General features: G+C 45.7%; 1 protein-coding gene across 2 annotated transcripts in view; it reads right to left on the bottom strand.

The window, feature by feature from the left end:
* Positions 1 to 21,333, bottom strand: part of SCFD2 (sec1 family domain containing 2) — a 405,365-nt gene that overhangs the window by 27,566 nt on the left and 356,466 nt on the right. For both annotated transcript variants that reach the window (XM_023253105.2, XM_023253104.2), the window contains exon 6: positions 8,832 to 8,977. In XM_023253105.2, coding sequence (XP_023108873.1) covers positions 8,832 to 8,977 — 146 coding nt within the window. The remainder of the gene's footprint in view (positions 1 to 8,831; positions 8,978 to 21,333) is intronic.

Genomic DNA, 21,333 nt, shown 5'->3' with positions numbered 1-21,333 from the left:
CGCTGTGCCCACCAGCATCACCCCCTTGATGGTTCCTCACTACTGGATGCTCTCCCTTCTCTCGACTTTTAAGTCACAGGATCCAATAAATTACCTTCTCGTTTAAGCCAGTTTGAGCTTTTTTCTTTTATTTCCTATTTTCCCTTGTAACAAAAAGCACACTAACCCATGTTTTATTAAAGAGACGTTGGTAAGGTTTTCCTGCTTAAATATATAGAAGAAGACCTCTAATTCTTTACTAAAACTACTAAGCACAGAACAACAAAATAACACCGTCCATTAAAAATTTTTTAAAAACGTGTATTCATTTTTGAGAGAGACAGCATGCACGTGCACACGCTAGATTGAGTGGGGGAGGGGCAGAGAGAGAGGGAGACACAGACTCTGAAGCAGGCTCCAGGCTCTGAGCTGTCAGCACAGGGCCTGATGGGAGGCTCGAACCCACAAACCGTGGGATCGTGACCTGAGCCGAAGTTGGATGCCCAACCAACTGAGCCACTCAGGCGCCCCTAACTTTGTCCACTTAAAGAGGACAATTTGGGAAAGACTTTCTCAGGCATAACACAGTACTGGCCTCCTGACTTCTTAGCAAACCCATTTCTTAGTTTTTCCAATTAGGGTTTTAATGATGAAAGCTTCTGGCTCCTTCCTCTCAGCCACTTAGGTTGGATTGCTTTGTGTCTCAAATCATGTCTTTGAAATCTGATCGGAATGCACTGCTTCAGCAATGGCTTCTTCGATGAGAAACCTCTGACTGTCATGGAATTTTCTATTTAGCCAGAAGCCACCCACTTCTCAGCAAAGGACCACGTAGAAGGTGGTGATAGGGGAAACAGATGTGTTCCCCTAGTGCTCGGCTCAAAGTTTTCCTCCCATGCTAGAGAGGGCTGGAGGGGAGATCCGTTGTGTGGCTTGCCTCCACATTAAGAGAGTAGGGCATAGTAATTTAACTTTCCCAGTCAAACAATTTCTGTCAGTTCACCTTTGGCAGGTAGGGAGGAGAGGGGTTAAGAACACAGGCAAATTCGTTCTTTCCTTTTCTTGCGGGTCATTTATTTCTTGCTTGTATCACATCTGGTGCGTGTTGGTAGTGGAGGGTCTATGCCCCACCCCCCAACCATATAGGTACTCGCCAGGTCCCTTCTGTTGAGTGGCTCCACCATTCTCTAGGGCACTGGAATCCCACACGGAAGCCTATGCATCTCATCAGCAGATGAAGGAAGAGAGGCACCGTGGAGGACCTCCAGGGAGATTTTAGAGGCTTAGGCTGAAAGTGTTCTGTATCACTTCTACCCACCGTTTATTGGCCAGAATTAGTCACAAACCTAAATTTACCCAGAAGGGAATCTGGAAAATGTGGCCTAACTGTGCCCAGGAGGAAAAGGAAATGGAGTTTGGGGAACACAGAGCATTGTCTCTGCCACAGACACCCTGTAAAGTCTGTATTGAAACATTAATATAATTATTTCCTTAACTGGCAAGTTGCATGTTATAGGCAAAGGATTATTAAACCCTTTTCCCTTCTTCTGCATAAGAATTTGACCTTTGGTTGACTTTCTAGCTCTGTTTCCCTGGAAACCTGATAAGAGAAGAATGTCAAACTGTAGCCAGGCAAGATGGCTTATGATAAAATTGACCCCTGCTTAGTGAATTGCATTAGACTGGAGAAAGCTCTAAATGTTGGATAGAAAGCCAGAGCTTTGGGCTCGTCTGAGTACGATGATTCTTGTATGACTGGGCACGTCCCTTGGAGGAACGCTGGAGGCTGCCTGTGGAATTGTTCCAGAGAAACTGGCTCCTATAGGATGTGAAGTTTTCAAGCCAGGGGACTTCTGCCCGCCCCCCCCCCCCCCCCCCCCCCCCCCATGAGTCTAGTTCCCTTACTTCTGAGCTGTTACCTTGGGACCAAGCTCCCAGGGAACTGCAAGGACTGCTTCCTGAATGGTCACAAGGACTACTCCAGAGAAGAAAATTGCCTACTGCTCCCTGAGGGCCAGCTATGTCCCTGTCCTAGGCAGACTGGTGCCAAGTGGGGGCCTTGACCACATGGCCAGCTAATCCATTAGGCACAGAAGACACAATGCCTAGAGCCCACCAGACTTGCAGGGACCCATGAAAATGTATTAGTTTAAAATCAGAAGGAAAGAAAAAAATGAACTTTTAGGTCAAAGATGTTTTGATATATAATATTGTCTCTATACCAATTCAATTGTACAATACAATTAAAAGGTTTTTTTTTTTTTAGTTTATTTATTTAGCTTGAGAGAGAGAGAGTGTGAACAGGGGAGGGGCAGAGACAGGGAAAGAGAGAATTCTAAGCAGGCTCCATGCTGTCAGCGTGCAGCCTGACATGGGGCTCAATCTCACAAACCAGGAGATCGTGACCTGATCTGAAACCAAGAGGAGGATGCTTAACCGACTGAGCCACCCAGCCACCCCCATACAATACAAATTTTAATATTTTTTATTTTTATAGAGGAACGGGTCCATAAAGGTAAAAGTGACTAGGGCCACGTACATCACAACATGGCCTTTTATGACAGGCTCATGGAGACAGCCTGAAGGTTTGGTAGAGTTGGTAGGGCCTAATGAGATCTCTGATTGGTATTATACATGAAAAAGTTGGAAGTTTCAAAAAAATTGGTCTTATACCAGAAACCCTCTCTTTAAATGGCCAGGATGTCTTCCAGAACAAACTGGACTCTTAAAAATATTGTATTTAATCAAAATATGAAAAATAAAATATTTGTGTCTATGTCTCTGGTTACTCTTTTATGGTATACTTAATGTATGAGAAGGTCTAGAAGACTCTTTTATTGACCTGATTGGAGTTCTTGAACGTATTGAGTACAGCAGCAGTCGCAGACATTATACGTAAGTCAGAGACCATTTTGAGAAAATGGTCCAACTCCAACATCTTCTTGAATTTGGTGCACCTTAAAGATGGTCCAAGATAGTCAGAATCCAAGCAAACCTAAGCTGTTGCCACAACCACATCCCCATCAATCAGCACTGCTGCCCTTGGCTTTGTTGATTGGTGTTGGTGCAGCCACGGACCCTCTCAGTCCTGTTACTGAAGATGCCTCTCCCTTTTATGCAGACTTGATTCGAAACAGCCAACTTCTCAGGAAAACTAGACTTGCAGAGAGACTGTTCATTTTGTTTCAATCCATGACTGTACAGAAAAACATCTGTTCAAAACTGCTGATGGCTTTGTCTGTTCCATGGCTTATTTATTTTTATATTTTGCTACACTATGACTGATTTTTTTTTTCTCCTTTCATCTTCTTAAAAGGAAATGGGTTGCTCTGAAGATTGAAAAGTGGTTCATTTGCCTATCTGTTCATCCATCCATCCATCCATCCATCCATCCTTCCTTCCTTCCTTCAAACCCAAAAGCAGATTACTTTGTAAAATTTTGAATGTAGTCCCTTTAACTTCAATACGACAACAACCTAAGCCCAAAGCTATTAACTAATCTGCTTGAGTTCACCCAGGCAGTTAGAAGGAGACTACAGGACAGAGACAAGTTTCCTGGTCCCCAGCGTGGTCCCATCTTGTGTTGATTCTTTCAAAAAGGACGCTAGCAGGTCTGGAGTTTGGTAGATAGAACCAGGAGGAAGAAGAGAGCTTAGCACTTGGAAAGAACTCGGGCCGCCGGGGCTGGGGATTGCTGACAAAGAGACTGGTCCTACGGACTGTTCGGAGAGCCGCATTTCACCAGGCACCAGATGAATCAAGCCTCCTTGGGCACTGCTGGTTCTCCATGCTCTTGCTTGGTGTGCCAGGGGCACAGGAGACAGTACACATCTGTGGAAAGTTTTCTCCAGCGCAGCCCAGCACAGCACTTTGAGACTTCTGCCAAAGCCAGTCATGTGAGAGTCATACGGTATTTTGTCTGAAAGGGCGCAGACGCTCTTCGCCCTGAGACATCGGCCTAATAGCCTCCTGATGCTGCAGCTGAGGAAAAGCAGCACATCAAACACTGTGGCATTCAGGGAGGAGGTGCAACCCCCCCCCCCCCGAACTGGACCGTTTGCAGTAAGAAACGAGAGCAGAAGACTTGCTTCACAAGCAAAACCGGGGGCTTCGGTTTCCACTCAACAGAGTCTACGAACACAAACTCCTCCGACAAATGGGAGTCAGCAACAAACTCTTACCAGACACAGCAGCTAATGGTGCAGTCAGCTTGAGAATGACTCCCCTTCTGTGTGGCCCTTTTCCTAGCAAAGGGAAAGGCGAAATGCTCCGAAAGAGGACTAAGAAAAGGCCTATTTTGTCCTTCCCTACAACTGTTACAGCAAATGCTTACATAGGGCTGTTTGTGTCAGCTCCTGCCCTAGAAGCTTCACAGGTACCAACTCACCTAATCATTGGAGCATCTTTATGAGGGAGGTACTATTATCAGCTTCTTTGTACAGAGGAGGAAGTAGGCACAGAGAGGTGAAGTAACCTGCCTAAAATCACACAGTTGAGGGTGCCTGGGTGACTCAGTCGGTTGGGCGTTCGACTGTGGCTCAGGTCATGGTCTCACAGCTCATGGGGTCACGCCTGTGTCGGGCTCTCTGCTGACAGCTCAGAGCCTGGAGTCTGCCTCAGATTCTGTCCCTTTCTCTCTCTGTTCCTTCCCACGCCCCCGCCCTTTCTCTCTCTTAAATATAAACATTAAAAAAATAAAAAATAAAACATAATAAAAAAAATAAAACCACACAGTCAATAGGACTATGGACCTATGAACCCAATGCTGCTATGCTGGGCTATGAACCCAAATGCTACTGTTAACCTCCTTGCTAACAGCCATCTCACTAAGCATTAAGAGTATGAGAAAGACCATTGTGGATGGAACCATCTGGTCCCACAGTCCGGAAGCCTTCCATCTGTCCATCCATGCATCCATCCATCCATCCATCCACCCACCCACTAGGTGCCAAGTATTGAACTGAGCTCTGCAGATACCATGGTGAACAAACATGGATGCTGTCTCCAGCTTTGGTAGTATGTTCTGCAATTCAACAGCTTCAATGACAGCCTCATGATCCCCAGTCATGCCCACTCTCCTGGCTGTAGCCGAGGTCCTGGTTCCCTGGGAGGGCCAGGTGTGTGGCGATCTTCTGGGCTCATTTCTGGAGATACATTCTAGCTCCCCCTCCTCCCAGCTCTTCCAGAGATTTTATATGTACTTCATTTCTTGTATGAAATCACGTTCCCTTAAAATGACGAGAGGGGTGTTCTCGGGGCTGTGGCTGACGCATCTTCCGAAAAGACTAAAGGATGAAGGTGAACTAAGAGGTGCCTCCAGTGCTAGCAAGGGTACCGGAGTGGCTCTGAGAGCCAGCTTATGCCCTGGAGCAGGAGAGAGGGCTTCTGGGAGGGGGCCTGGGATCCAGGGAAGAGAGCCCAGATGTGCAGCACTGCTTAGAGCTAGAAAAGGAATCTGGAGGTAGACCAGGTCTAGTGTTTTCCTGGGTGTCCCAGGGAGCCCAAAGCATCTCAGCTAGGCTCTGTATACAAACAGCGTGGAGCTAGATAGAAAGCACACTTTCTATCTAGGGCTGAGGACCAAGTTGGGAGAAGAGATGGATAGAAAGTTGCCAGGTCAAGGCCCATCTTCAAAACTAGACACAGCTGGACTCTGAGTCTAGTTTGGACATTTGTCTTTTTCTCATTATACCTGTATGCCAACAAATCCTCTGCTATATGATAAAGATATAGGTATTGCATTCACGATGCCCTCAACAAATATTTATTAAGCTTTCACTATAGCTAAGTGTCTTCTAGACACTGAGGATATGGCAGTGAACAAAGCAGATCAAAATCCCTGTCCTTACTGGGCTTTCCTCTATGACTGAGAACTTTAAATTCAAAAAATATTAAAAAAAAAACCCAAACAAGTAAAACTGACCCATAATCCCATCAAAAACTCTTTCTCTATCCCCATAAATATAAAGCAAGAAGTCAAAGAGTTCTTCCTTATCCATCCAACCCTTCTCAACCCCTACAAGATAACCATCATAAATTTTTTCTTAGTTGTAAAAATTTATGAAATATACATACCCATATACTTTTTATTTTATTTTGTTTTGTTTTCAAACAAAGATAGAAAAAAGCTTCACAGAATGATCTACATTACATGTGATTTTCCCCCCATCTAATAGATCAGAAACCTCTGTTTTAGTTTGAGTTCTCCAAGAAGTAGAGCCTGAGACGAGGGTTTACTCACAGTCCCGCTAATAAGCACATTAGAGTTGCCCCATTCATTTCAACTGTTTCACAGTATTTCACAGCCTGTGTCTGTATCATTATTTACTAAATCCCCTGAAGATACACACACACTCCCCACCTTGCCCCCCACATCCCACTCACTGACATTTAGGATTTTCAGTGAATGGGTTGACGTTATTGACTCACCATAAGGGAGTCTATACAACAAGGGGAAATTTCTTTTTGTGAAGGCCATGGTTGCAGGACAGGGTTCTGAGGTCTGGAGAAATGACAGCAGTGTTGGCAGCAGGGCCATAACATCTAGAAAATATGTCATTGTCCTTATCATGCCCAAGATTTATAGCTAATACACATTTATGTGAATTTGGCTAAATTAGTCACAGTGCTGATCATAAAATTGAAAAGAGCTTATTAATTCAGTGTTTTATTTGCACTTTGCCAAATGCAGCAGCAACTTGCTTCTTGAAATTCTTTGGTCTAGGGGTGCCTGGGTGGCGCAGTCGGTTAAGCGTCCGACTTCAGCCAGGTCACGATCTCGCGGTCCGTGGGTTCGAGCCCCGCGTCAGGCTCTGGGCTGATGGCTCGGAGCCTGGAGCCTGTTTCCGGTTCTGTATCTCCCTCTCTCTCTGCCCCTCCCCCGTTCATGCTCTGTCTCTCTCTGTCCCAAAAATAAATAAAAACGTTGAAAAAAAAATTAAAAAAAAAAAAAAAAGAAATTCTTTGGTCTAAATCTCATCATGTATCACCAGTTCTGTGTCTTCTAGAACTAGTCCACATTGCTGTATTTAAGATTGATGATTTTTTAAAATGTTTTTATTTTTGAGAGAGAGAGACAATGAACAGGTGAGGAGCAGAGAGAGAGGGAGACAGAATCCATGAAGCAGGCTCCAGGCTCTGAGCTGTTAGCACAGAGCCCAATGTGGGGATCGAACCTATGAACCGCAAGATCATGACCTGAGCCCAAGTCAGACACTTAACCGACTGAGCCACCCAGGCGCCCCAAGATTGGTGATTTTTTTTAACAACCAAACTGTATACGATTAATTCTGTGAGTGATTTTGTCTGTATTTCGTGGTAGTGGTGTTCTCAGATCATTGAACCAAAGATGGGAATTTATGTTACTAAGTTGAGTGCCAGTTTCTAAGGTCTTTCATATGTTGGTGGGCGATTTCGGATGCCCGTCAGCACCATCAATCAGTATTTCCAGAGTCTCTGTGAGATCCGCGGTATAGAAGGGAGGAGGTTTTGTGTTGGCAGCCAAAACTTGGCATCCGGCCCTGGTCACCTGTGTGCCTGTGGCAAGTCACATGGCCTTCCTAGATCTCAGGATAATAACGCTTCCCTAGCTTAGTTGCTGCAAGGATCAAAGGACAAACCAAATGTGAGAGCACTCTTCAAGTATCAGCTACTGTAAGGATACATGGCAGGAAGAGTCCGGATTTTGCTAGGCTATGGCAGATAACCTTAGCTCTTGTCTACATGCCCACCTTAAAGCATCAGCATCTGGATGCTGAACTTGACCCTCACTGACAGCACATTCAACTTCCCAAAGAGCCTTGGCAAATGGAGTGGCTTTTCCTGAGATTTCACAGGGATATGTAGGAGGAGATGCTTGCACACACCCCACGAATCATCTTTTCCGTCAGGAACACGTGTTCTTCCTGGAAGGCTCATCTTTGACCGTGAGGAACCTTAGTTCCGTCTCCATCCTTGTCCAACGGACACTACCCAGCCTCAACGACTCCAGCCTTTCTTCGCTCCTTAACTTTCCTGGCTCTTTCTGGGGCCCCTCCCTCCCTGAGCTTTTAATCTTGGGTTCTGATGCTACCTTCCTGGTCACCAGTCAAAACATCCTTCTAGAGTTCCCCTACCGTCCTTAGGAAGTGGTGAGGGGATTTTATTTTATTTATTTATTTTTTTTCAACTTTTATTTATTTTTGGGACAGAGAGAGACAGAGCATGAACGGGGGAGGGGCAGAGAGAGAGGGAGATACAGAACCGGAAACAGGCTCCAGGCTCCGAGCCATCAGCCCAGAGCCTGACGCGGGGCTCGAACCCACGGACCGCGAGATCGTGACCTGGCTGAAGTCGGACGCTTAACCGACTGCGCCACCCAGGCGCCCCAAGGGGATTTTAAATAACAAAGGTTTTGCGGTCACCAACTTCTTTTTTCCTTGCTATGATATTATTAGGTGATTTTATTATTCTAATTGTTCAGAATGTTTAGGGACTGCTTAGATCTAGAAGCTTGGGAATCATATAAGGCCAGCCCCTTACCTGCACCTATAGTAACTGGGGCCCAGTGAAGGGAAGGGACTTGCCTAAGGTTATAAAATAGGTATGTGACAGTTATAGAGCAGGGACTGACCCCCCAGTCCAGTGCTCGCCTCCCTGCATCAAGCCTGTGGTACAAACGAATCAAGAAGCTTTCAGATTCAGGGGAACCCAGAACTCTCAACTAGAAGGGGGCTTGGAGTTCATCTAGAACAAATCCCTCATTTTAGAGAGGCTAAATGGAAACTTTTTTTTTTTTTTTTTTTTTTTTGTGGTCTCTGAATCCTAAAAATACAACACAGATTAGACGGTTACTTTAAAACATATGTACTTGCCTGGTGGGTATGATTCCCAGGAACATACACAGACTTAAACTGTTTCATGAGATTCCGAGCTCCAGCAATATCCCGAAGCGAAGTAAAGAGCTCATCCACGGCAATTTTGGATTTGTGAAAAGTCAGCTTAATTGAAGAGTCACAGCCTGAAACAATCCAGAGATATTTTCTTGGGTGAACAGATCTTTAAATTAAATTTTAATCGTGACAGCTTGAGCTCGATGTAACACAGTTGGGTTTTTTTTTTTTAACCCTATTTTTCCCTGGCTGTTCCCCAACTGGGCTGTTTCAATCATCCATGAGCAATGAAACATACTGAGTATAAATGCCTTTGATAGAAGTAGAACTCAGAATTGCCTGGGATGGCAGCCACTGGCTTCAGTCCCTCTCTGTATAAGTTTCACAGAAAGAGAGCTCCCTGGGGTCTACTATCCTCAGAACATAGCTTTGGGAAAAAATGGGGAGACACAAAGAAAAGTACCAGAGAGGGCTATGATGAACCTCTCTTGCTTGAATCCCACCAACAGTTTCCATAAAATAGAATAGCAAGAATGAGAGATTACAGAGCTGCTCCAGTAACAGAACTTGCTGGGCTGGGCATCTGCCTAATGTGCTAACAAAGCATATGGTGTATTTCAAAAGGCAGCCATTCAAAGCTGATAACACACAAAGACAGCCTAATAAGAAGACTATTCTCGGCAAGGCTTCTATTTTTCTTTGACACTTATAATAGCTGGATTTATTCTCTATCTTGTTAGAAGCCAATTCAGAAGTGAAATGATCACAGATAAGTCAGAAGTTTAAAAAAAGAAAGGTTCAAGATGAGTATTTCTGGCTGTCTCCAATACTCAGATACATGAACTCATTGATCCCTGCAGTACCCTTATGAGATTGGAGCTATTATTTTCCCATCTTAAGGATGAAGGAACCAAGGTACAGAGAGGTTAAGTAATACCCCTGTGAGCAGAGCCTTGCCAACGCCCTGTCCATACCCACTCAGTCACCCTGGATGTCACCTGTCGGTCTGCGGAACAAACTCTGACTGCTTCCTACCTCAAGTACCTGCATGGCTCTCGCTCTCTGTCTCTTTGTTTCTCTCTGTCTGTCTCTCTTCCTGTCTGAGGGCTTTCTCTGGTTATAGAAGCATGCTTGGCCTTTGTGTGCTAGGAAGTTAGCACTTGTGGGCACAGCCCCGCTTCCTTACCCCCTGGTGGGGGACAATTCCGAAGTGTGGTCTCCAGAGCCTTTGCTCAGTCCCGGGAGGATGGAGCTCCAGCTGCCCACAAGAATAACTCACTCATTAATGCCCCTTCACTGGCTTTCCTTCCTTCCCTGGCTCACTTCCCTACTTCCTGACTATGCTTCCTGAAACATCTTTCCGAATATAGTACCTGCACCCGAATCCTTGTCTCAGGACACCAGAACTTCCACGGGGGTTAAACACAGACAGCCTGGATCCAGAGCCTGTATTCTGTTTTGGGAGCAGCTTTATTGAGGTATCATTCATATACCATACACTGAACCCATTTAAAGCATACAATCCAATAGCTGTTAGTATATTCACATCGTCGTACGACCATCATCACCATGATGCATTTTAGAATATTCTTATCACCTCAGTAAGAAACCCCATACTTGTTAACTTTCTCACTCTACCCCAAGTCCCTGGCACCATTAATCTGCTTTCTTTCTGTCTTTATGGATTTACCATTTCTGGACATTTCGTATAAATGGACCCAGAGAATATATGATCTTTTGTATCATGCTTCTTTTACTTAGCGTAAGGTTTCCAAGGTTCATCTGAGTTGTAGTATATATGCATCTGTTCTTCCTTTCTTTTTATTGCTGACTAATATTCACTGTATGGATATACCACATTTCACATATGCATTCACCAATTGATGGGCATTTAGGTTATTTTCACATTTTGGCTATTATGAATAATGCTGCTAGTTTTACATACACAAATTTTTGTATAGGCAAAATAGTTCCTACTGAGGAACTGCCAGGCTATTGTCCAAAGTGGCCGCACCATTTGACATTCCTACCAGCAGTGTGAGAGGACTGCGATTTTTCCACATCCTCAACGCTGCTTGTGGTTATCATCTGGATCAGTCCTAGTGGGTGTGAGATGAGGAGATACCTTACCTTTGTCTTTCTGGCAACATCCTGCAGCTGAGGGGGGGGGCCCTTACCACCGTCATCCCCCTAGCATACCGGACACTCTTATCCCTCTGGAGATTCCAAGGGTTCTAATAGCTGTGTGCCAGGAACTGGGGACAAAGGCCAATATGTATATTTCTTATTGTATCATAAAAATTCTCTGACTAGTTTTAAACTCCTGGTTTCCAGAAATGTCCAGTTCATGCCATTAAAAAAAAATCAGCATGGTCAAGAGCAGTGAGAGGAAGCCTCCCCATGTTCCGTGAACTGTGGTGATAGTGGAGTGGATGGAGGGAAGTCAGGAGCTCGTGTGAATTCCCCAGAATTCTATGCCAACCTTTGTGGAAAGGAGAAAATGTGTGGTTTTCTGAGGAGCATGTTCATAACTTCCTCCTGATTCTTACAGGGGCTCATAACCAAAAAAGAGTTGAGATCCACAGGTATAGGGACTGATATCACACTATGCTTAACCCTTGGCATTGCAACCCTACCTGAGCTATGCCAGCTTGTGCTTTAGTCAATAACCAACCAGAAGAAGCCCTGGAAGGTTATGGCTTTTCACTCAATCATGTAACTTCTTTCCTTAAACTCTCACTTTAAGCCATTTAAAATATGGGAAATTATATCAATTATATCTGAGCGTTGAATATTCCCTACTAGTCTTTCAAACAAAAAAAGGCATGGAAATAAGAAGACACAAGGTGCACAATTCAGCTAACAGGGTAAGTTTTTTTTTTTAATGTTTACTTATTTTTGACAGAGAGAGAGAGAGACAGAGCATGGGCGGGGGAGTAGCAGAGAGAGAGAGGGAGACACAGAATGGAAGCAGGCCCCAGGCTCTGAGCTGTCAGCACAGAGCCCGATGTGGGACTTGAACTCACAGACTACGAGATCATGACCCGAGCTGAAGTCAACCGCTTAACCGACTGAGCCACCCAGGCGCCCCAAACAGGCTAAATTTTTTATTTAAAGTAATTCATTTTCTGTCAAACAGAAAGATTCATCCAATTTTTCATATGGTTTATTTCAATTTTTTTTTTGGAAAGTGAGTAATATGATGTTCATCCACTAGACTGAATGAAAGAGAATCATCTACTGGACTATAGATTCCTGAAACTTATAGATTATTCATGGCAATTGTACATTATGCTTTGGAGATAATGAAGCAAAGGCCGTATAATTGCAAAGAGGTCAACTGTAGAGCAGGTTGTTTGACAGAAGTGTTTACAGATTACTGGTAAATTAAACTCAAATGAACACAACAGGAAAATAAGGCTATCAAATGCTGGGTGGAAAATAAAAAGTCCTAAATTCACAAATAAAGTAAAACTTTCCTCAAAAAGAGTCCATTGTTTCCATTGTGCACATTGTGCACAAAGAACTGCACAAGAGCGACCTCCATCCAAATCATCAACTCTTTCCAACATATCTGTCACCCTCAAAGCAAGTATTCTACAATGTGCAGGTTTCTGGGAGAGCACGCCAGTCTCTGAGCATTATTCATAATTACATCAGCATTCACTCAAAGCAGGATTTACATTCATTTACCCAAAGTCTGTAGTGAAAGTTACACACACACACACACACACACACACACACACACACACACACACACTTTAGAAATGTGGATCAGAGAAGATAAATGACTTGTGTAAGGTCACATTGCCATCCCTGGCAAAGTCAGGGTTCAAAATGTCCTGCTGATCACAGACCTGAGCTCCTCCACACCCAATGCCTCCCATCCAGAATCTCCTCCATGAACGTGGCTCATTCCAAATTCACGCTGCAATTAACAGCGGAAGGAGATGTGGGCACAAAAGCTATGAAATGCGATGAAGTTTTTTCTGTGACAAGAGTAACGGTTACGATCACTGAACGGTCACTTAGATCATCACTTATTCCAGGCGCTATGCTAAGAAGTGTATACATATCAGCTTGTTGTATCTCTGCAGAAACCCACTTTGCAGCCGGGGAAACTGAGCCAGAGAGAAGTTAAGGAACACAGTGTCACTCAGCTAGTAAGTGGCAAAGCTGAGGCTCAAAGTCTTGCAGTCTAACTCCAAAGATGATCCTGTTAGCCACTCCATTCTGCTATCTTTCATAGGTGCTGAGGCCACACATATAAAAGATCAATGAAAGACTTAATTCAGCCATAACATGGAGGAAATGCTTTTAATTTTTTTTTTTTTTTTTTGAGAGAGAGACAGAGTACAAGGCGGGGAGGAGAAGAAAGAGAGGGGGAGACACAGAATCGGTCTCCAGACTCTGAACCATCAGCACAGAGCCCGACATGGGGCTCAAACCCACGAACTGCAAGATCATGACCTGAGCTGAAGTCAGATGCTTAACCACCTGAGCCACCCAGGCACCCCTGGAAGAAATGCTTTTAAACCGAGTGAGGTGAGTGCCAAATGCCTTTCTTCTTGGGAAGACCTGGGCCTGTCTCCCGGGGTGGATGCTAAACAGTGTGGTTTGCAGTCACACCTCAGGCCTGTCTTTTGTAGCCACACAAGGTGTGAGGTCTCCCAGCCTTCTGTATACCCTCCTTTGGATCGTTGCTCTGTGAGGCGCTGTATTCAGTTACTTCTAATAAGCCCCTGACAGCCTGTTCCATTAAGCCAGCTTATGAGATAACGGTGTTTTGTAAGGGAACTCGAAGTGTACAATTCCAGTCAATTCTCATTGAATCCACTTAGTTAAACAGATAATAAGCCAGAAGCTGATCCCAGCCTTTAACCAAGCACGATCTGTGTACTCCAGTTGCCCAGTCTTGATAAGGGAGGCCCCCAAGCCCCCCAGGGTTGGAACCCCTGTGTTCTTCTAAAATGGGGGATGACTCATGCCCCTGCAATTTCTTTCTCTGGAGGGCTTGGGGATCTCTTGGGCAGGGGTCCAGTTACTCCTTGGAGCAACAAAATAGGGCTCCTGTGTCCATGCTACCTCTCTCTCTGCTCCCTTCTCCCCGTCTCCACTTACTGAAGTCCCTGTGCTTGAGCAGAGTGCAAGAGTGGTTTCCATGGCTCTGTACCCTGCAGGGACCCACGTTTCGAGCAACAACAAAGTGGAAATGGAGAGATGGCTGAATAGCACATGATCCTCCCGGGACGGCTGAAATGAAGTTGTACTCCTACTCCAGTCTGCCTACTTCTCTTCTGTGTGTTCTCTCAGAGAGCAGGCTTGAATCATTCTGGTGCTCGGGGAACCTTTTCTAAAGAACCTATTTTCCGTAAGGTTGGCTTTATTCCTTAGGTGCTGAGCAAAATCAAGCATCTCGTCCCAGGAGGCCGCTGTGTCCAAGGCCTTTGTCTGGACTGGTGCTGAAGCAGCCCTCATCGGAGGCCTTCCAAAGCACACACATGAGAGGACACACACGCGCGCGCGCACACACACACACACACACACACACGTACACATGTGAGCATGCGTGCACTCAAGCAGAAGCATGTCACTTGCATGGCTGGATACATGGGGGGGGGCATGCTAGAATAGGATTTGAAATGTTTCCCTTTTAAGTGATACTATTCACAGTTCGAAAGGCTCCTCACAACTGATTGGGAAGAACTAGGGTCAAAAAATATAATTTGAGCCTAGTCAAGAGGCCCTTTTCTCATCTGGACCCAAGTTACTCAAGGCTAGCCTTTTCATCCTTCTGCTTGCCTGCAGTTTGGGAACATCCGGCCACCTTCCAGGTCACATCCCTGCTCTCCTGCCGCCCAGCAAAGCCCTGGAGCAGGGGTCCTGGCTCCATTGGCTCCCGGGGTGGTTAGAGAAAAGGTCGACTGGGAGTGTGACTGGTCAGAAAGGGCAGAGCTTTGGGAGGTCATGACCTCCCTCATCCATCCAGCAGTCTGACATTGCCTTTTCTCTCTCTCTTCAAACCATTGTTTCTAAAATAGGGTCTTTTCTCATGGCTCTCAATAAATGTTTGGCAAGTGAAAACAAAACCAAACAAAATAAAAAGCCAAATCATCCTCAGCAAGTGCCATCACATCAGAAATCTTTTAGGGAGGTTGGCTGACCATAAATCCACCCTTGAGTAGGGCAGTCCTGGTGAGTGCATAGGCAAAACTATAATAGAAGTCCTCTTTTTCAAATGTGCTTGGGACTGAAGGTGAGTGAGAGTCATTCAAAGAAGGGGATCATAAAAAATCAATTTCTCTCACACACACATAGTTTACATTGTATGTTGTATATTCACATATGCATAAAATTTTATTTAGAATTAAAACATAAATGTCCATTTATTCACTAATGTTTGAGGGAAAGCTCAGGTGTTTTCCTTGAGTACTGTCTGCTGAACAGACTTCTGTCTTAAAAAGAAAAAAAAAACCAGTACGTACCATGCACAATTTCCATTTTTAGTCCATTTCAAGGGGAATAAGAAGTTAAAGACACCCATTGCACAATCGGAGAGCAGAATTCTTCTACATTTTACCTTTCTTCTCTTCAGTTTTTTACACTCAATTTGTTCACACCTAATTCAAAAGCATTTTTTAAGTGACTCATCTTGACTGAAGTCTTTCAAAAGCATTCAATTTGGTTTTCACTGACATGATTTTCTTTCTGAATTCGTATTTCATCAGTATGCAGGAACATTTAATTCAAGCTTGCGACTCGATAGTGAGTACAAGTGGCCAGCGCAGGCTTCGGACTCTGGGGAATCACACAAGGCAAGTAGGAAGAACAGATATGCCGGCGGCATGTGGAGATGGGCCCCAGGGCTGAGGGGGGTGTCAGGGTTTTGGCATTAGCCGTGTTATTTTATAGAGGGATTGCAGGATGTCAGTTATTCTGGTGGGTGGCCCGTGTGGAAGCTGGGTGAGAATACATGAATTATACATACATCCTTTGGATTCTTTATATTTATATTCTACATTGTATCATATAAAAATTACAAAGTATATATATTCGCGAGGTTCCATTGTATCTTTTTGTACCCAGGCAATTGTATCTTTGTCATCTGTCAGACTCTAGCGCTGACAGGGCTGATTTCCTCTTTCACTGTAGAGCCCTTGATCTATACCCCGCCGCGGGGCCTCCTGTGCAGGTGTGGTGCTAATGACATAAATATGCTTGGGAGAGTGTGTGAGCCTATCAAAGAAATCCAGAGTCAGGAATATCCTCCACAGAGGGCCCAGGATGGGGCCCATGGAGGCTGACCACTTCCTGAAGTCCTTCTATAAACCTCCCCTTGGGCTCACAGCCCACTGGTCCCATGGCCCCTTTGTTCGCTGTATGTGGCTCAAGGGCCTGGACTCTCCTAGCCTGCGGCCTGCACTTATGGCTCACGTGACAGAGGGAAGGAGAGGAGGCTGGCCGTGGGCTCCAGCGGGAGTGGGGGCTCCCCCTGGCTTGCCGCTGATCTCTAGCCCAGCGCCTGGCTCGTAGAAGGCACCCACTATGGATTTCTCCAATACGTAAATGGCGGAAACAGGGATGTAATAGGAAAAAAAGAGTTGAATCAGACCAAATGTGCTGTAAAGCAATAGCACTGATTCTTGAGGAGCCAATAAACTGTCTCTGCAGGAAATGCCAGACAGACAGCTCCCTGATGGTTTTGAGCGACTTCGGGCCCTACGTGCGGAAGCGGATCGAGTCCCAAAAAGGCTACTTCACAAGAGCAGCTTCAGTCGGCCGCCTAAATTGTTTGTTTAACAAGCAAAACTGAACGCTACATGGTTTCGACAGCCATACGTATGAGAAGAAACAGTTCTAAAAAGAAAGAATGATAAATACACACGTCAGGAAAGTGGTTACCTCTGAGGGTGGGAGTAGGTGACAGCGCCGGGTCCGTGGGTATTTATTACGCAGTTGTGCTTTATAACATATGTATCATATGATCTTTTACATGTGTCAGCCACCATCTTAAAACATAAGACGAGGGGCGCCTGGGTGGCGCAGTCGGTTAAGCGTCCGACTTCAGCCAGGTCACGATCTCGCGGTCCGTGAGTTCGAGCCCCGCGTCAGGCTCTGGGCTGATGGCTCGGAGCCTGGAGCCTGTTTCCGATTCTGTGTCTCCCTCTCTCTCTGCCCCTCCCCCATTCATGCTCTGTCTCTCTCTGTCCCCAAAATAAATAAAAACGTTGAAAAAAAAACACAAAAAAACAAAAAACAACAACAACAAAAAAAACAAAAAAAACATAAGACGAAAACCAGTCACACTGCTTTTGAAGCCTCCAGCAAACTCGGTTTTGGAAAACCGTTGACAAAAGGAAGAGATGACAGCTGTGATCTTTTCTCATCAGGCGGGTTTGGGACTGGGAAGGACATGCACGGTCACGAGAGGATGTGACTGCCCAGAATTCTAGCCGAGATCTGAGGCGTCTGTGTGTGTGTGTGTGTGTGTGTGTGTGTGTGTGTGTGTGCGTGTGTGTGTGAAAACACGTTGGGGGAAAGCCTGAAGGAAGAAAACCGGTCAGGAATATGCTTTGGATCTTGCATTTTTAATAGCAGGGTGCAAGGTCAAGCTGGCAGTGACGCCCGGAAAGCAGGATGCAGCCGGTGGGAAAACAGCTCTTGGTGCTGAGTGTGTGCGCGGCTTCGGGGAGTGCCAAGGAGGTGGCGAAACGGACAGCCCTGGTTCATCACTGAAACGAGGAAACAGCCACTACTGTTCTGAAACATTTCCTCTAAGATGCCTCCGAAAAATCTCTCCAAGGCAGCTCTTCTGACTGCCCTAGCTCTACTATCATAGTTTCTTTATCTTCAGATTATGTGGTCACAGAGGGAGGCACCAAGGACTTTGTAAAAACTGTAGTGATACTGTATCATATTAAGTAATAGGATTTCATATGTGGGTAATACGTTCCCCTATTAAATCAAGCCAAATCACCTTGGACAAAGAGATCCTGAAGTTCAGCATTCGGAGTAACTGAAATACCATGTTTGAGGCTATTTCTTTAAAAAGGCAGGCATTGATTTTTTTTTTTTAATGTTTATTTTTGAGAGAGAGAGACAGACAGACAAAGTGTGAGTGAGTGGGGGAGGTGCAGAGAGCGAGGGAGACACAGAATCCGAAGCAGGCTCCCGACCACATGGGGCTCGAACTCATGGACCACAAGATCATGACCTGAGCCGAAGTCATAGGCTCAACCGACTGAGCCACCCAGATGCCCCCCCCCTTTTTTTTAATGTTTATTTTTGAGAGAGAGAGAGAGAGAGAGAGAGAGAGAGAGAGAGAGAGACAAAGTGCGAGTGGGGGAGGTGCAGAGAGAAAGGGAGGGCAGGCATTGAGTTTTGATCAGTTATATAATCTCCTGTTATTGGAACATCAGATCTCTCTCCTGTTATTTCAACTCCGGGCCCCTTTTCCAGGAATGAGACCTGTCCACAAGTGCGGGAAGTGCCCACAGAGCCACTCACACCAGAGCTCGTGTTCACAAACCCTCCTGTTCCCAAGGAGCACATGGGCTCCTGAGAGTGATCGCAGACAAGTGCACAAACCAGCATGTCTCAATACGAGCACTTCCCAACAGGCTCATCGTTTTCACCCTGTTGAATCCATTCTACTGAATTATAAACTTGCCATTTCTACTCGAAGTCCCCTCTCAAAGTGCTGACATTTCTGGTGGTTTTGAATAGCTCGATAAACTTACGATGGGGAAAATTTGATCTGCTTCATTGATTTTTCTTTGCATGGGGAAAGACGGCCATCATTTCATTTTAGCAGGGGACTGTGCGGTTTCAGAACCAATGGTCCAATCTGACATTTCAGAAAGAAAGGGAAATAGAAGCCCAGATGCTCCTTCCACGGATAGTTGTTCCAGGACCTGCCGGAGGCCATCTGTCCCCCAAGACGTGCGTCTGACGTGCTACCACCTGAAGCCAGCCCTGTACCCGTGACCCTCCCTCTTCCTCAGTGTTGGGGGGCCAGGCCCAGAGCTCCACCCAGAAGACCGCTCAGAAGGCTTCCTGGAGGTACAGGCCAAGAAGGAAGCTGGGAGACACCACACCGAGCTATACTATTTCTGCTCCTTTCAGAATCTTGGCCCAGGTCCAGTCTTGTTGCTGGTTTTAAAAATAGTACCGAAGGTTCCTTGCCCATGAGGGAGTTTTTAAAAGACAAAGTTGTACTTTATTTTAGAAATGCCAAAAAAAACTGACAGTGTGGGAATAACATGGGGTCATTTCTGGCTGGGATGGGTCACTGGGAAACGCGTTCTTACCCAAGTTACAATGGCTAAATCACTCAGGGTTCGGTTTGTCTGCTAATCACACAAACCCGTGCTATGGCTAATTGTCCATGTGTAGAAAAGGATGGAATCAAAAGTCGAACTCACGGCACATTTAAAAGCCTCTCAAATTACTGTCTGCCTCTTGTTCTCATAGCCATTCAGAGGAGCTTTTTAAAAACCGAAGTCTTTTCTTTTCCATTGTGTTTCTTGAGCTCCAGCCTTGCTGAGCTTGCTATCATGAGATCTGTTAAGTATGGAGGAACATTAATGTTGTTTTTTTTTTTAATTTATATTTTGGGGGAAGACTAGGTGGTTAATAATACGGATCATTTTCTGATCTATTTGAGAAATAGGGAAGAATAAAAGGGAAGCTTACTGGCCTAAAATTTCTTTTATCCCTTTTGTTTCTTAAAAGAATAAAAGAACAAATGGAGTTTATTTTTCTTCCAGTAGCAGACAGATCAAATGAGCCCTCTCCTTTCCCCCTCCCCCAACACACAAAATCCCTCTGCCTCAATCTAAGCTTCCCCTGCACCTGCTGTTGTAAATCTCCATTGAACCGAGCCAGCAGCACCACGCCTGAAATTTAAGCTCCCATTAAATGAGGCCTCTGATCTATCACTTTTCTGTACTTTGTTTCAGAGGCAGTGTGGATTAGTGTGTGGGTTAGCCATGCCTGAGTCAGAGACGGGGCGAAGTCCAGAGAGGGCTGCCAGGGGGCCCGGGGCAGGAGGGGGAAGGGGAAAAGGACCGTGTTTCCTTCATCTCTCTTTGAGGCAAGGAGGAACCGTGAGGGTGGACCCCAGAGAACGCATGCAGAGAACTCAGGCAAGTGTACAGGAGGATGTCTGCCTCCTGCAACTCAGGGCTCGGGTCACACTGAAGTTGGAGGGAGCCTGGAAGGGCCAGGAGGGAAGGTGGCTGCTCCCCCTGCCTCCTTAACCTAAGCATTGCCTATGCTTAACCAACTGAGCCACCCAGGTGCTCCATAAGTATATATATATATATATATATATATATATATATATATATATATATATAATATATATCCACACACACACATACATATATTTACCCAGAGGATGGGGCCAGGCTTCCCCATCCTGGAGTGGGCTTTGTATGAGTCCCGACCCCAGTCCAGTCTTAGGCTCCTACCGTGTCTCTCAGTCATCCCATTCAGCCTCTGATGGAGGCAGCTCAGGTGGATTGCATGTCTACAGGGTGACAAAAATGATCACAAAGTCTTAGGGTTTCTAGACTTTCACTTGCTTGTAGGTAGGGACATTCCTGAGCCCACAGCTGTGTTAGCGGTGACTCTATACCCACCACGTGTCATGGAGGGGGAGTGAGTGGGGGCTCTTTCCCCGGAAGGGTGGGGAGGGGGAGGGGTCGGAGAGCTGGTGAGCTCCCTGATCTGAAGGCAGAATTTATACATTTAACAGCGGGGCGTCTCCGCTTTCTCGGCTCAGAAAGGGCAAGGGAGCTGGGAGTTAGTTTAGGAATAAAAACTCCCAGATGGTTAGAGTTTCTTTTGGGCTTCCACTGGGGAAACAAAAACCAATCAACCCAGATTGTCCAGGTTGATAACACTGCATTCGCTCTTCACACACCACCCCACAACTGCTGTCCTTTCCACGCCAATCCTGGCCTCTTGTTTGTTAACAAATAAACAAAACAAAACCGCGTGGAAAGCTCAGACCCAGGTTTAATGAACAGTCGCGCTGCCACAAAGGCTTTTTTGTGAGCTCGTAAAACGAGACGGTTCTCAGAACTCAACAGGTTTGGCGCCTCATGCGGAGTCAGGTACCCAGGAGGTGGCTAGTAAATGCACCACGAGGCTACATCCAGACCGTGGGAGTCTTCTGAAGCAAACATCCAAGCCAAAACGCCATGGAGAATTGTTGGCTGTAGCTTTGGGCATTACGTTTGCAGGGGCAAGGATGGCAGTCTGCTCTGCGGGCTGTGAAAAGCCTCAGGGCCCCTTCTAGGGAGGGGGCAGCGGCTCCTTGAAATGGCCACTCTAGGGCCTTCTGCACAGCCTGGCACAGTCCACCTGGCACCGAGCTCTCACTGGGTGCTCCACAGGTTACACACATCGTCCCTGTCCACTTCACAGAAGTCATGTTAAGAGAAATGTACAAGGATAGAAGTTCCAAGGGCGGTCA

Source organism: Felis catus, chromosome B1 (genome assembly GCF_018350175.1).
Source record: "Felis catus isolate Fca126 chromosome B1, F.catus_Fca126_mat1.0, whole genome shotgun sequence".
Lineage (NCBI taxonomy): Eukaryota > Metazoa > Chordata > Mammalia > Carnivora > Felidae > Felis > Felis catus.
Note: the sequence above shows the minus strand (reverse complement) of the source record. Positions and strands in the feature narration are given on the sequence as shown.